Raw genomic sequence first — 14,415 nt, 5'->3', positions numbered from 1 at the left:
GTGCTCAGTAAATGCTTCCTTACATACCCAATTTGGATTAATATTCCCTTCTACAGCAAGTCTTGCCTGATTACTACTCTACTTCTCAGGTTAAAATTTCTCTTTCAGAGGTCTCACAGTACCTTCTCTCTTCTTCTTAGTAGTCCTGAGCACAATGTGCCTTACTTACATTGTCAAGTTTCTGTCTTTAGGTGTCATCTGACATTTACCATAGCTCTTTTTTTTTTTGGGTTGGTTGTGGGCACTGGGCACTGTCCCTCAGCTCTTCAGCTCAAGCAAGCACTCTACCACATGAGCTACAATGCCACTTCCAGTTTTCTAGTGGTTTTTATTGGAGATAAGAGTCTCACAGACTTTCCTGCCCGGGCTGGCTTTGAACTGTGATCCTCAGACCTCAGTCTCCTGGTAGCTAGGATTACAGGTATGAGCCACCAGTGCCTGGCTACCATAGCTCTTAAAAATAGAATTCTCACCCAATTGGTTATACCCATAATCCTGTATCAGGAATGAATCAGGGTGAGAAAATTAAGAAAAAGTACAAGTATCAGATAGTTTTAAGTCAATAAGCAATTGTTTCTCGCATTTTGGAGTAGGTAGCCTCATTCTATCTATCTTGTACTGATTAGTTACTAGTTGACAAGTAACTTGTAAGAGGTAGTTCTTCTTCTCTTTCTCCAAGTACTGCTTTGCCTCTGAGTAGAGAGAGCTAAAGTATATGACTAACACTTTCATTCCACGTTCTTGCTTTTGCTAAATATAGGGGAGAAGTCAGAGAACTCTGCAGGAGAAGGGGCAGCATTGAGCTCACAATTGATCAGAAACATCAGAGAGGCAAAGGGATTCTTTGATGTCTTCTACTGGTCCAAAGTGAGCCACTAAACCACCTTTAGCTGGTTTACAGAGAATCCAAGGCCAATGATGTCCCAAAGGAGTTTTGAAGTAAGTTTCCCTGAAGTGTGAAAACAAAATGTGGGGAGTGTTTTGGACTATGAGAGGCATCCTTAACATTTTAGAGTTGAGGGTTTTATTGAGACTTACTAGCTTGAGTATGTATTGTCAGGTGGAAAGTATTACTATCCTCATTTACAGAAGAAAACCAAAACACTGAGAAGTAGTTTGCCCAAGGTCTGTTATGGCTAATTAGGTTTAACTGGCTCAACTGGTATTATTAGTGAAGAAGGTATCCAATATGTTTCTTTGGTGATAACACTATTGTCTAAAAAGAAAGTATAACATATGGCTTTTATATTTTCATTTTGTATACTTAAAGTAGAAATATAGTACAAGTTGTCAATTTCAATAAAATACACACCCTGCAAGTGGTTGGCCATGCAACAGTGGAATTTACTGCCACCTAGTGGTATCTCTGTGCAGGGCAGCAAGGTAGCCAAAGAGAACAGGCTTCCTGGTGCCAGTGTAGTTAGCCAAAACTTGGTAAAGTAGAAGCTACCAACCAGCAAATATAATCACTCTTATTTGCAAAGATTATTGCCAGATTAGTGTGATGAGACAAAAACTGTTTCATTTATTCCCACCTTCTTCCCCATGTTTTTGGGACAAAATCTGTGACTTCCTCTTGCTCCTATACCCCTGGGTATGTTGATGAACATATTACTGATGACCATCTACTAATCAGTGCTTAAAAGGTCCATAAGTCTGATAAGGGTCCAAAAGTCTGAGGGACATTTGTTATTCAGTTACAATTCCCAAGTTCCTACTACAGGTCTGTACCAAAGGAAATAAAGATTTGTTAAATACATATGATGCATATTTTTTTTTCTTTTTTCTTTTTTTGTCAGTCGGGCCTGGGGCATTGTTCCTGAGCTTTTTTCCTTTTTTTCCCCCCTCAAGGCTAACACTCTACCACTTGAGCTACAGATTCACTTCTAGCTTTTTAAAATAGTCAATTGGAGATAAGAACTACAATCCTCAGATCTCACCCTCTTGAGTAGCTAGGATTATAGGCTTAAGACACGAGCACCTGGCTTTGAGTACATATTTATTGGAGGGAGGTCCAGTTGTGGGGCCTGAACTCTGGGCCTGGGTGCTGTTCCTCAGCTCTTCAGCTCAAGGCTAGCGCTCTACCACTTGAGCCACAGCACCACTTCTGGCTTTTTTCTTTTTGCTTATGTGGTGCTGAGGAATCAAACCCAGGGCCTCTTGCATGCAAGGCAAGCACTCTACCACTAAGCCACCTTCCCAGTCCCTGAGTACATATTTTTGACCCAAATTTATCACTACTGTATGAGTCAGGCCAAGATTAAGCAGCAGTTTATTTGAATACTTATATAGTAAACATTTAAAAGGAGGAGTGTGAAGGGCTCAGAAGGTTCTTTTCTGGAGAGGTCCAGGCAGAGTAGGGAGTCCCTGGATAGTTCATCTGTTCACAGGGCAGTAGAAGCCCGAAACTTTTGGGTCAAACAAAACACAGCAGCTGTGAGGGCTGTGCACTGACGAGCCAAGAGTTTTACACTCAGGTCATGGTAACCTCTCTCGCAGGTCAATTTTGCAGCTTCTACAAACTGATAGTAGGTGTAGACCACATCCCGCAGGTTCCCAGCTGCCTCCCTGTGCCGAGCGGAGCAGCGGCTGCAGTCTGTGAACTGGAAGCACAGGCCAGCCAGCTGGACTAGGTGCTGGAAGGTGTCACGCACGGCACCCTGCATCTCCTCGGGGGACTGGTCCATTCTGATCACATGCTGACAGCTTGACAGGAGCTTCTGGGAGCCCATGCACAGGCGGTTCCGGCTTTCTGAAAAGTGCCAGGTGCATTTTTCTGGGGGATGCTTGTTTCCAACTCCCCAAGAAGCTTCTAAAATGTCTTGCATCTCCAGCAAGCTCTCCATGAGTTGGACGAAGCCCTGGGGCGTGCTGGTGGGGGTGGCTTTCAGCTGTCGCAATGCCCTGGAGCAGTACTCTGGCCAGATGTGGCTTTTCCTTGACAGGGATGCTGTGCTGCAGCTGTGGGCCCGGGCAGCCCTCCAAGGCAGAACCATCGGACCCCCAGCAGGAGGTGGTGAGGTAAGAGGGGCAGTGGGGTGTGCTTGCGCACCCCTGTCTTCTTCCTCTGTCTCAGGCTGTGGACCACGGAAGCATGTGGCATAGGAGAACTGGCAGCTGCACTGCTCCATGCCCATGCCAGGGACCACCACCTCATTCACACCAGCAAAACCCAGAGACACGGCCCTTGTGAGACTGGCAGAAGCTTCTGGGTGGCTTTCTGAGACAAAGCACAGGAAAGATTTCTCAGTGGGAAGGCAAATGCCAGAAGGGTTGGCTTTGCTTTCTGACAGTTCTTGGCAATGATGTGACGCTTCTAGGTGGGGCTCCTCTTGACACAGTGGTGGCTCTGTCAGGGAAGGCGCAGGGTTTAAACATACCTGCTGAGACGTGTCCCTAGTTGCTGCATCCTCCCCTACCCCATGGTTAAGTGGTTCTGCCTTGACTTCCTCTGGAGGAGAAACTGATGAGCTGGTTTGGTCTCCAAGTAAGAAATTGGGGTCTAAGTCCAACTCTGTCAACAGTTTTTGTTCTTGGGCTTGGCAGGCTTGAACGTGGGCTTCACTGCTTTGGACTTGGGGGCTTCTGGGAAGAGGGGAAGGGGTCTTCTCAGTTCCAGGAGCCTCTAATAAGAAGGTAATTATTTCACCAGCTGGGGTACTAACACTAACATCAAGAGCCTGCAGAACAGTGTCTGACCCATCACCTCTGGAGACACTAGAATCCTTCCCTGGTCTCTCCAGAAATAGGTCAGTACTATCTTTGTTTGTAACTTCACGGTTACTTGCCACTTCTTGCTTCTCCTCTGTAAGGACAGAGGCCATTTCTCCTGAATTCATCCCACATTCACTACTTCTAGGCTCATCTCCAGGAGACAACAATGGCTCTGTGTATTGAGAGGCAGTTTCTTGCACTGGCTGTGTGAAAAAAGATCCCATTTCCAATTGGACATCTCCCAGCTCCATTGTGTCTCCTGGAGAGATATTATGTGGCTCTGGACTATCAGAATGATGGTCAGCAGTGGAGAGGGGGAAAGCACTGTCCCCAGGCTCAGTGGCTACTTCTTCAGGAGCAGTACCATCCAGGTCTTGGAATGGAGATAAGATTTGGAAAGGCTTTGTCTGAGCAACCTCAGGGTCAGGAGAACCTGGATTGGGACAGTAAGGAGCACTAGCTGAGGAAGGGTCAACAGAGGCTGCCAGAGGTGCCCCCTCAGGACTGTCCTTATTGCTGAGGTCAACCCGGAGGCGAATGGCAGAAATCAAGGACACTCGAGAGTCAATGACTGACTTGGTTTCCATGGTTTCTGGCTCCATCTCCATGACCCTGGAAGCTGGGTTTTTGCTCTTGGTCTCCCTCAGGGAAGCCAGCAGCCCCAGTGCCTTGGTCTCCAGAAGGCCTGGCTCACTCTGCATGTCCTGTAGAGAAGACACAGTAGGGGAGGGTGCACCAAGGGTCAGGTAGGGCTCCCTGTCATAGTAGCACACATCGTCCATGCTTTCCAGGGAGGCTGATGGCACCAGGGGAAAGGAGACTTGAGAGGTATAATCAGTCTGCAGGAAGGATCTTCTTTTCCTCAGGGTCTTGGCATACTTTTTCACAACTCCTCTCCTGTTTGGCTCTTTTCCATCTGGCCCAAGATATGAGTTATCTTCAGGGCTGCAAGTGCTGGCCTTTCTCTGCAACCTTGTGGCACTGGGCTCTGCAATTCTGGGACCTGGGAGTCAAGAAAGGAAAAAAGTGCCTAAGAGCAGAAAAATGAAGATCTATAGAGCTTGGGTTCAACACTTGGGCTTGCCTGGATTAAAATTCTAGCTGGGCTATATAACCTTGGGTAAGCTCGGTTTCCTCATCTGAAAGATGGGGATAACTGTGATAAAACACTTTTTTGGAGTTTAGGTCTCAGTACCTATAATTTAGTTTCAGAGAATGGCATCTCCTCAATGGTTTGCTAGACTGATATTATAATTATTATTATTTTTTTCTTTGCCAGTCATGGGGTTTGAACTCTGGGCCTGGGCACTGTCCCTGAACTCTTCTGCTCAAGGCGACCACTTGGAGCCACAGCACAACTGCCCATTTTCTGGTGGTTAATTGGAGATAAGCGTCTTATGGACTTTCCTGCCCAGGCTGGCTTTGAACCATGATTCTCAGGTCTCAACCTCCTGAGTAGCTAGGATTACAGGCATGAACCATCAGCACCTTGCCTGTAGTTATTCTTAGTGGTACTAGGTCTCACCTATGCTGGGCAAGCACACTAGCACTGAGCTATATACCAGCCCCTCAAATTATTACTGAAACTGTCCCAACACCAGCCAATTGATCACATTTTGATCCAAGCCACTCAGCCACAAATTTCCCAGAAGTTCAAATTCAAACGTGTTGATTAAAATTAATGAAAATAAGACCCATCCTTTTCAATTGTAATATCTCAATCATAGATGAGAATAATAGATGCTCCTCAGATTTCTGGCCTGGCTGTGTTCCATCTTTGAATTCAGCTCTTCAGGATTGTGCATCCTCCTTTCTACATGTTTTCTACATACTTTCTACATGCTTGCATCAATCAAGTCAGTACTTTGGGTACCAGTCATACTAGTCAGTGCTGCCAGACAAGGTAGATACTGAATTAGTGGTGTGTGTGTGTGTGTGTGTGTGAGAGAGAGAGAGAGAGAGAGAGAGAGACAGACAGACAGACAGACAGACAGACAGACAGACAGAGACAGAGAGTGTGTGTGTCCTGGGCTTTATCTCAGGGGTCTGGATGATGTCTCTGAGCTTTTTTGCTCAAGGCTAGTTCTCTATCACTTGAGCCATAGCTCTACTTCCTACTTTTTGGTGGTTAATTAGAGATAAGAGCCTCAACAGACTTTCTGCCCAGGCTGGTTTGAACCTTGATTCTCAGATCTCAGCCCCCTGAGTAGCTAGGATTACAGGTGTGAAGAATCAGCACCCTGCGTTATATACCTGACACACAGGCGTATTTCTAAGAGGCATTTACAAAAAAGGAAGCTGTTGCTTTTGTTTACCTGCGAGAGTGCGGATTGCTTTCCTGAGCCTCAGTCTCAGGTGAGGGGTTTTGAACATCCTAGGATGGATCTTTCTGAGAGAAATACTGTTGTAAAGAAGTCAGCCAGAAGGAATGCGTATCATAGTCTAGCATTTGAGAATCAGGCTCATATATTCTAATTAGACATTCCCAACCTGTCTACATAGTATCAAAAATCTTACCAAATCCTAGGCCAGCCAAGCACTGGTGGCTCATGCCTATAATCCTGGCTACTCAGGAGGCTGAGATCTGAGGATCAAGGTTGGAAGTCAGCCTGGGTAGACAAATCTAAGATTCTTATCTCTAAATTGAGGAGTAAAGGCACAGATCAAATGAAAGAGCACCGGCTTGAGTGAAAAATCTGACTGGGAACACGAGGCCTTGTGTTCAAGCACCAGTATTAGAAAAAAAAAATCCTAGGCCATTTTCCAGGCTTCCTAATTGAGAATCTCTTGGGGAAGAGGTAGCACTGAGGTACCAGTAGTTTTCAAAGAAGGCTCCACAAATGATGCTGCTTCAGCTACTCCTAGCCACTGGTCAAGGTAGTGTCTGAGGCCTAAATTAAGGGGGCAGAGTCTCCTGGCAGAGAATGGATGCCAGATCTGAACGCAGGCATACGAGTCCCAATTCTAGGCCCTCTGCTCAGAGCCACACAGTCCCCTTCCTATGAAAAACAGCTTCTAGGATGGACCTTAAGTCCTGGACTAGACACCCTTCCTCATGGTCTCTGTTGCACCCCAGCACAATGTCTGGCTTAGCATGGCAGGGGTCAGGGCCGGGTGTTGAGAGTTCTTAGGGGAGTAGTGAAGTCTAACCTTTGCTGTTCCATTGCCGATGGGCACAGCTGATTTCTGGACTCAGAGTAGATGGTGGCAAGTTTACCTATTTAGCAACTGCTCTGTGGTGCTGTGTTGAGAACAGTGTTGAGTGAGAAACACATAGTGCCTCTATTGTAGGAGCAATTTGGTCAGGGAGAGAAACATCAACATAGAATCATACAAGTAGATGCACGCTTGCAGTCAGTGCTGAACACCAGACAGGAAAAGTCCTGGTGTTGTATAAACATGTGCCTGGGATGGGAAGACCTGCCATGGGTCTGAGAAATTTTCCCTGAGAGAGTGAACCTCCAGCTGAGACCTGATAGATGGGCATCAGCAACCGAGGAGCAGGGCAGAAAGCACAGCAGGTGCAAAGGTCAGAGGCGGGAGAGAGCTTAGTGCCCTTCAACAATGGAAAGTAGCTGGGCGCTGGCGGCTCACACCTGTAATCCTAGCTACTCAGGAAGCTGAGATCTGAGGATTTGGGTTTGGAGCCAGCTTGGGTAGGAGGGTCCTTAAGACTCTTTTCTCCAAACAACTACCAAAAAGCCAGAAGATCTGGGGATCAAATGTTAGAGCACTAGCCTTGAGCACAAAAGCTCAGAGACAGTGCCTAGGCCCTGAGTGCAAGCCCCAAAACCAATGCGCGCGCGTGCGCACACACACACACACAATGAGGAGGTCTGTGTGGCAGGATGCAGAGGGGAAGCAAGGGACAGGAAGAGGCCATGTGACAGAAGGCCTCACAAAGAGAGAGAGAGAGAGAGAGAGAGAGAGAGAGAGAGATAACCTGTGTGTACACGTGTCCTGTAAAGCTGGCTTGGGAAGTCATTCTTTGTGGAATGATACTCCACACTGTTAGAAAATATATGAGAAACATGATAGAAGAAAGCCAATGGGCCCCCTGACTTCTTATGTCAGGGTCTCTAAAACCCTAAAAGGCCTTCAGCGTCACCCAATGACACAGCCATTCCCTCTGCTGGGCACTCCTGTCCAAGCCTTTTCTTCTTGGACATTTTGCTCATCCCACAAGGCCCAGCCCATTTGACACCTTATCCAGGAAGGCTTCCTTGGTTGCTACTGTGGAATGTGACCCTGTCATCTCTGCTTGTCCAAAGTTCTCCCAACCTCCCTTGCAACTCTGACCTGAAGTCACGATACTTGTGTTCGGGGTCACAGAATTGAGATCCGACTCCTCTTGGGCAAGGACCCTTTTTACTCACATGTTTTCCCCTCAAAGCTTAGCCCTGGGTCCTTAGGAGCACCTGGCCTCTGGAGGCTGCAGTGGAGGCTTACCTTCAAGGGTGTCTGGTGGTGTGAGCTTATCAGCTGCATCAAAGTATTCCTCATCTGAACTTCCATCCTCAAAGGCCAGCGGTGGGGGCAGGGACAGGACTTCCGGTGTGGTGCCAGGCTGCACTTCTATCCAGCCCTGCTGGCCCCATGCTGGTGGAGCCCCACCCTGCCGGGAAGCGGTACTCTCTGAACTGTCACTCAAGTGGCTGGCAGGGGAGACTCTGGAACATAGACTGTAGTAGTCCCTTGGGCTGTCTTCATAGAGCCTGGGGTCCAGCCTGCTCGCACTTAGCTCTGCTCCCCAGCTACAGGCCTCGGGCGCTAAGCCCTGGGGACATTCTGTCTTCTGGCACAGAGGGCTGACACTCTCTGCCAAGTCTAGGAGACAGAGGAAGCTGCTGGTCTCAATCCTGCTCCTCTCTTCTTGACTATCACAATCCAGACCCTCCTGGAAGCCTGGAGAGCTGAAGTGGAAAAAACCGGACCTGCTGGAGGAGCAGGTGTCCAAGTCATCCTCTTCCAGGGCATTTATGGACTCGCTTGAGCCGCTGGTCCTGCAGCCCCTGCTCTCTGTGTTGGCCGAGTCTGATGCCTCAGACTCGGCACTGTCTGTCATGCTGCTGGCTCCACTGGTACTTGGGCCCCTCCTGGCCACCTCAGGCGTGGAGCTGTCCCCAGGAGGTGGCTCATCTTTAGCAAATGTTCTACAGAGACCCAACTTTACCAGGCGGCGGTCAGAGAGGGACTCCAGCACACATTCCACTTCCGAGGACTCCTCTGAGTCACTGCAGGCTCTAGACTCATAGCCTGTAACACAGGAGGTACTGAAGGTTAACACTCAGCACTCAGGACTGGCAGACGCTTATAATCCTCCTGTCCATTCCCTTACCTACTCCTGACAAAAGGGAAAACTGAGTTAGGCACTGGTGGCTCATGCCTGTAATTCTAGCTACTTAGGAGGCTGAGATTTGAGGATCATGGTTTGAAGCCAGTCTAGGTAGGAAAGTCCATGAGACTCTTATCTCCACTGAACTACTCATTAAAAAAAATAAAATAATATAGAAGTGGAGCTGTAGCTCAAGTGGTAGAACACTAGCCTTCAGCAAAATTCAGGAATAATGCCTAGGCCCTGAGTTCAAGCCCCAGAACTAGCACAAAAAACCTTTTTTTTCTTGCAGGGGTAGGGGGGAATATACCTATAGTGAACATATACACAGGCTTATTTATTGTTATCATTCCTTAAACAGCACAGCAGAACTATGCACTGGGTAATCTAGAAGTGATTTCAAGTATGTAGTAGTATATGCATGGAGTATATACAAATGCAATAGCAGTTCATAGAAGGAACTTGAACATCTTGGGATTTTGCTATCCAAAGGTTCCACGCCCTTGCCCCCCCCCCCCAGGTCATCGGCTTGGGCACTGTCCCAGTGCTCTTCAGCTCAAGTCACATGCTCTACTGCTTGAGCCATATACCATTTCCAGTTTTCTAGTAGTTTATTGGAGATAAGAGTCTCAGACTTTCCTGCCCAGGCTGGCTTTGAACCATGATCCTCAGATCCCAGCCTTCTGAGTAGCTAGGTTACAGGCATGAGCCACCGGTGCCTAACTCCAATCTCCACAGGTAACATGAATGGCTGCCTTTTACTGTATCTGACTGCTTATTGTCTGAAGGTGATTTATGCTTATTTTATTTGTATGAAAGAAACACAATATGATGGTGCATGCCTTGACACCTCTTCCCACCTCCACATGATATGACATCATGTTGGCAGCCATGGTGGGAGTGTTTGTACAACAGAATCAGGTAACTGTTTCAAGTCATGGTTTATTCCCCTGCAGAGACAATCATTAAACAATCATCAGCACACCATTGGGGACATGTGTGTCATTGAACAGAGCTGAAGAAAAGCCTGGTGGGAACTGGATGTGGCGTAGGAACCTGCCTATCTCATTTCCTCATTCCTTACTGAACATGTTTTCAAGTCTTTTAAAAACCAAACCAAAACCAAGCCAAAACCAAACAACAACAACAAAAAAAAAACCACTTCCAGCTTGGTGCTGGAATCCTAGCTACTCAGGAGGCTGAGATCTGAGGGTCATGGTTGGAAGCCAGATGGGGCAGGAAAGTCTGTAGGATTCTTTTTTTTTTGGAGGGGGGGGTCCGGTCGTGGGGCCTGAACTCTGGGCCTGGGCACTGTCCCTCAGCTCTTCAGCTCAAGGCTAGTGCTCTACCACTTGAACCACAGCACCACTTCCAGCTTTTGAATCGAACCCAGGGCGTCATGCATACAAGGCAAGCACTCTACCACTGAGCCACCTTCCCAGCCCCAAGTCTGTAAGATTCTTATCTCCAATTAACCTCCACAAAATCCAAAGTGGACCCCTGGCTCAAGTAGTAGAGCACTATAGCCTTGGGCAAGTGTCCAGGCCCTGAATTCAAGCCCCATAACAACAACAACAACAAATATTCTAGTGACTCTTTCTTCTAAATGTGCAAGTTGGAATTTTCTATTGTAATTCAAGATAATGCACAAGAGTTCACAGGCATGGAGGGGAACCAAGTCATCTGCTTTCTGAAGAAAGATGTGTCACCTCATTTCTAAGACATGATAATAAGAGACAGTGGATCTTAGAGATACTATAGGAAATGCTAAAAGGGAATCAGAGACTTTCAATAGCATCCCTGGACTTTAAGAGAATTTCAGGTACAAAGGAAGCATCGCTGGTATTTATCATCTATGTTCTGTTTACTTGGAAATAAGTGGAGAAATATCTCTCATCCAGTTGAAGTTTTGGCTCAACTCAATTCATCACTCCATTTAGGCTTCCTTTGTCTACAAGGCCAGTGCTTTTTGGATAAGACTCAGAGTCCTACCTTCTTCAGCAGATACTCGGTGCGCTTGCTGTCTATTTCCAGGCCAAAGGAAAATGGTGGCAACTGGGTCAACAAACAGTCTGTAGTACCCAGCAATCAGGCAGGCTAGGTCTTTTGCACTGTTGGATTCCAGCAGCAACGTCAAAACCTTTCAAGTCAAGGAGAACTTTTCTGCTTATTAAAGGCCAAGGGGCAACAAAGCCTTGCAATCTTCAAAGGAAGATTCCAAGTAAACCTAGCCATGATCTTTGTAGTGCTCCATATTCTTACCTGTAAGACTCTAAATACAGTATGGACACACACACACACACACACACACACACACACACACACAAATAGTTCCTCTCATTGACATGTCTCCTCTCTATTTTCTACCCCAGCCTCACACTCTACCCTGCTCACTCATACAATGGGAACTCTTTAACACTTGACCCAGAAAAGGAAAAGGAGTAAAGACAAGTGTAGAGTGAAGAAGAAGATGATAAGGAGGACAAAGTATCATTCTTGGCACAATGAATTAGGCCAAAGGAGAGAAGGATAAATGTAGAACCTTCCAGAGAGGCTCAAGAATTACCCTGGACTATCCATTTTAATTTCTACCACTTGCAACCCTTAGGCAGCCATTCTGGTACCCACCCACCTCTAAGAACTCAAGAATTTTTTTTTTTCTTTTGGCAGTCATGGGGCTTGAACTCTGGGCCTGGGCGCTGTCCCTGAGCTCTTCAGCTCAAGGCAAATGCTCTACCACTTGAGCCACAGCACCACTTCCGGAACTCAAGAAATTTTGAGTTCAGAGCTTTCCATTAGGAAAGCCCACGGTATAGCTCAGCTTAAACACACACACACACACACACACACACACACACACACACAACAACAACAACAAACAACAACAACCCTTCTGGGTCCTTCTTAGGATTACACCATTTTTGGTGAGATGGGACAGGATGGATAAGACATCCTTATAAGCAGATGTGGAACATTAAACTTTATTACTATTCAAAACTCATCTAAACTACCCTATAATAATTTATCTTCTAATTTCAGAAAAGTCTGCTGTTTTACCTTAATATCCTGAAGATACACTTTAACCATGCTCACTTTCTCAGACTCTTCTGTCAACTCAATGCGGTTGATGCTGGCAAACTCTGCCAGTGTAGACATGATGTTGAGTTTGCTATTGATAATTTGGCTAATTCCATACTTGGCTCCAACCAGAAGGGCAATGTAGGATTCTCTATCCTGTAACTGCAGAAGGATGGAAGGGAAATTAATTTGCATTCACAAGCTGGTGAAAAATACATTGTACATGTAAGAAATGGTATCTCCTCAGCAAATCCTTTATTCCTTCTTTAGATCCTTCCTCATCAGCATTTCCCAAACTATTGTTGATTGTGAGCTCGCTCTGTCTATAGCTAAATTGAGAAGAAATTATCTCCCATAGGACTCTTGCCAGTGAGGACTAATACCTCTTGCATAAACACAATCATTACTTTCCCACCCGTTCATGTATTCATGTATGTCCTCTTGAAATCTTCTGTCATTATTACCAAGTAAAATCTTGACCCACCTTTAAAAGTTTACACCAGAATCTACTGCCTATAGAAAACATCTACCAGGCATCAGCCTCCTCAACTCTGCTTGGTGTTGTTCCCATACCACTTTTGTTGTACTTCTCCGGCAGCAATTAGTATGTTTTTCTGCCTCCCTTCCCTTCCCCTCCTTCTTCCCTCTCTTTCCTTCCTTTCCCTTCTCTTCCTTGACCTTCTCTTTTCTTCCCTCTCTCTCTCTCTCTGTCTCTCTGTCTTTCTCTGTGTCTGTCTGTCTCTGTGTCTATCTGTCTCTATCACTCACTCTCTGTTTCTTGCCTGGACTGGCATAATAGAACTCCTGATTCTTCTGCATCTTGCCTGCCGAGTAGCTGAGATTACAAAGTTATCATTTAATCACTAGTGACAAGGTAGAGTAACTCTAGTACATGGTAGAGTCCTTGAGCATTCTGGGCTAAAACATATAGTAATTTGCAGAGAACTTTTAAGGTCCCACACAAGCAGGATATCCACGGTTCTCTGATACGTACCATTAAAGTCGCATTAAAGATTTTCCCACCATACGTCTTGAGTTCCCCAAGGATCTGTAGGTAATTTAAACGTAGCTGAGCAGCAGAAATAAGTTGCTGAGCAGAAAGAAAAAAAAAGATTGGTGAAGTTGGAGTTATTTACTTGCCTAAAATCCAAGCAATGTTGAGACTGTTTTCCCTGAGGTTCCTCTACAGACAAGCTGGGTGGGCTGTGACTATATTACCTTCTGTCGGGGTTCCAGCAAAGTCTGGTTCCTCTTCATGTGGTAGCTAATGGCTTTCTTGATGTCTTTGCCCTTCATGTTTCGGAGTAAAGTTGGAGATATAAAGTTCTCTATTCCCCAATCTTTTCTATCATGAGACATTGGAAACAAAGAAGACCTATTTTATAGTCTACTTGATTCGAATAAAGAAGATAATTGCATTTAACTCAGTACTTAATGTTCCCTTGACACAATTACAAGCCTGCCTCTTTCTCCAACAGAACTAAATATATCATAGATGGATGGATATAGATATATTGATACTTATTTTTTCCTCATAGGCCCGCATCACACACATTCTATAAAAATCACTGCAGCCATTTAAGGAGCCAAACCCAGATGACCTTTTGTGAACAGTTTACTCCTGGTGTGGTATGGTATTTCATTAATCTAAGCAAGAGTTCTCCATCTTTATCAAGACAATATGTGACATGATTGCATACATTTAACATACTTTCTTTTCTTTTGTTGTGCTAGGCTCAAATTCAAGTTCTTGTACATGCTAGACATTGAGATATATTTGTAGCCAAAATGTGGTTGTGTGGCAGTAACACAGAGCACCTATGAATCCCCAAGGAAAAGCTCCAGACTGGTCTTAGCAGCCTCAACCATCTACCCCCTAAAAGTGTTAAAAATACAGCATCTCAGACTCAACTTCTTAGAGATTTGAGTGAAGAAATTAGACCTAAGGTCTGTTCTATTTTTAAAATGAGGTAGGTTGGGTACAGTGACTCATACCTGTAATCCTAGCTACTCAGGAGACTGAGAGCTGAAGAATCAAAGTTTAATGCCAGTCTGGGCAGAAGAGTTCACTTGGTGCCACCTCCAATTAACCAGGAAAAAACTAAAAAACGAAGCCATGGGGGCTGAGAAGGTGCATCAGTGGTAGAGCACTTGCCTTGCATGCATGAGGCCCTGGGTTCAATTCCTCAGTACCACATAAGCAAAAAGAAAAAAGCCAGAAGTGGTGCTGTGGCTCAAGTGGTAGAGTGCTAGCCTTGAGCTGAAGAGCTGAGGGACAGCGCCCAGAC

The 14,415-nt window shown here is 45.8% G+C and overlaps 1 protein-coding gene across 1 annotated transcript in view; it reads right to left on the bottom strand.

Annotated features, from left to right (window-relative positions):
* Window positions 1–2,276: 2,276 nt before the first annotated feature.
* Window positions 2,277–14,415, bottom strand: part of Frmpd1 (FERM and PDZ domain containing 1) — a 42,680-nt gene continuing 30,541 nt past the window's right edge. Inside the window, 6 exon segments of the mRNA XM_013026584.1 lie at window positions 2,277–4,717; window positions 8,164–8,970; window positions 11,042–11,189; window positions 12,107–12,289; window positions 13,122–13,217; window positions 13,346–13,472. Of these exon segments, the coding sequence (XP_012882038.1) occupies window positions 2,385–4,717; window positions 8,164–8,970; window positions 11,042–11,189; window positions 12,107–12,289; window positions 13,122–13,217; window positions 13,346–13,472 (3,694 nt within the window). The 3' untranslated portion in view covers window positions 2,277–2,384.

This window comes from Dipodomys ordii, unplaced genomic scaffold (genome assembly GCF_000151885.1).
Source record: "Dipodomys ordii isolate 6190 unplaced genomic scaffold, Dord_2.0 Scaffold95, whole genome shotgun sequence".
Taxonomy (NCBI): domain Eukaryota; kingdom Metazoa; phylum Chordata; class Mammalia; order Rodentia; family Heteromyidae; genus Dipodomys; species Dipodomys ordii.
Note: the sequence above shows the minus strand (reverse complement) of the source record. Positions and strands in the feature narration are given on the sequence as shown.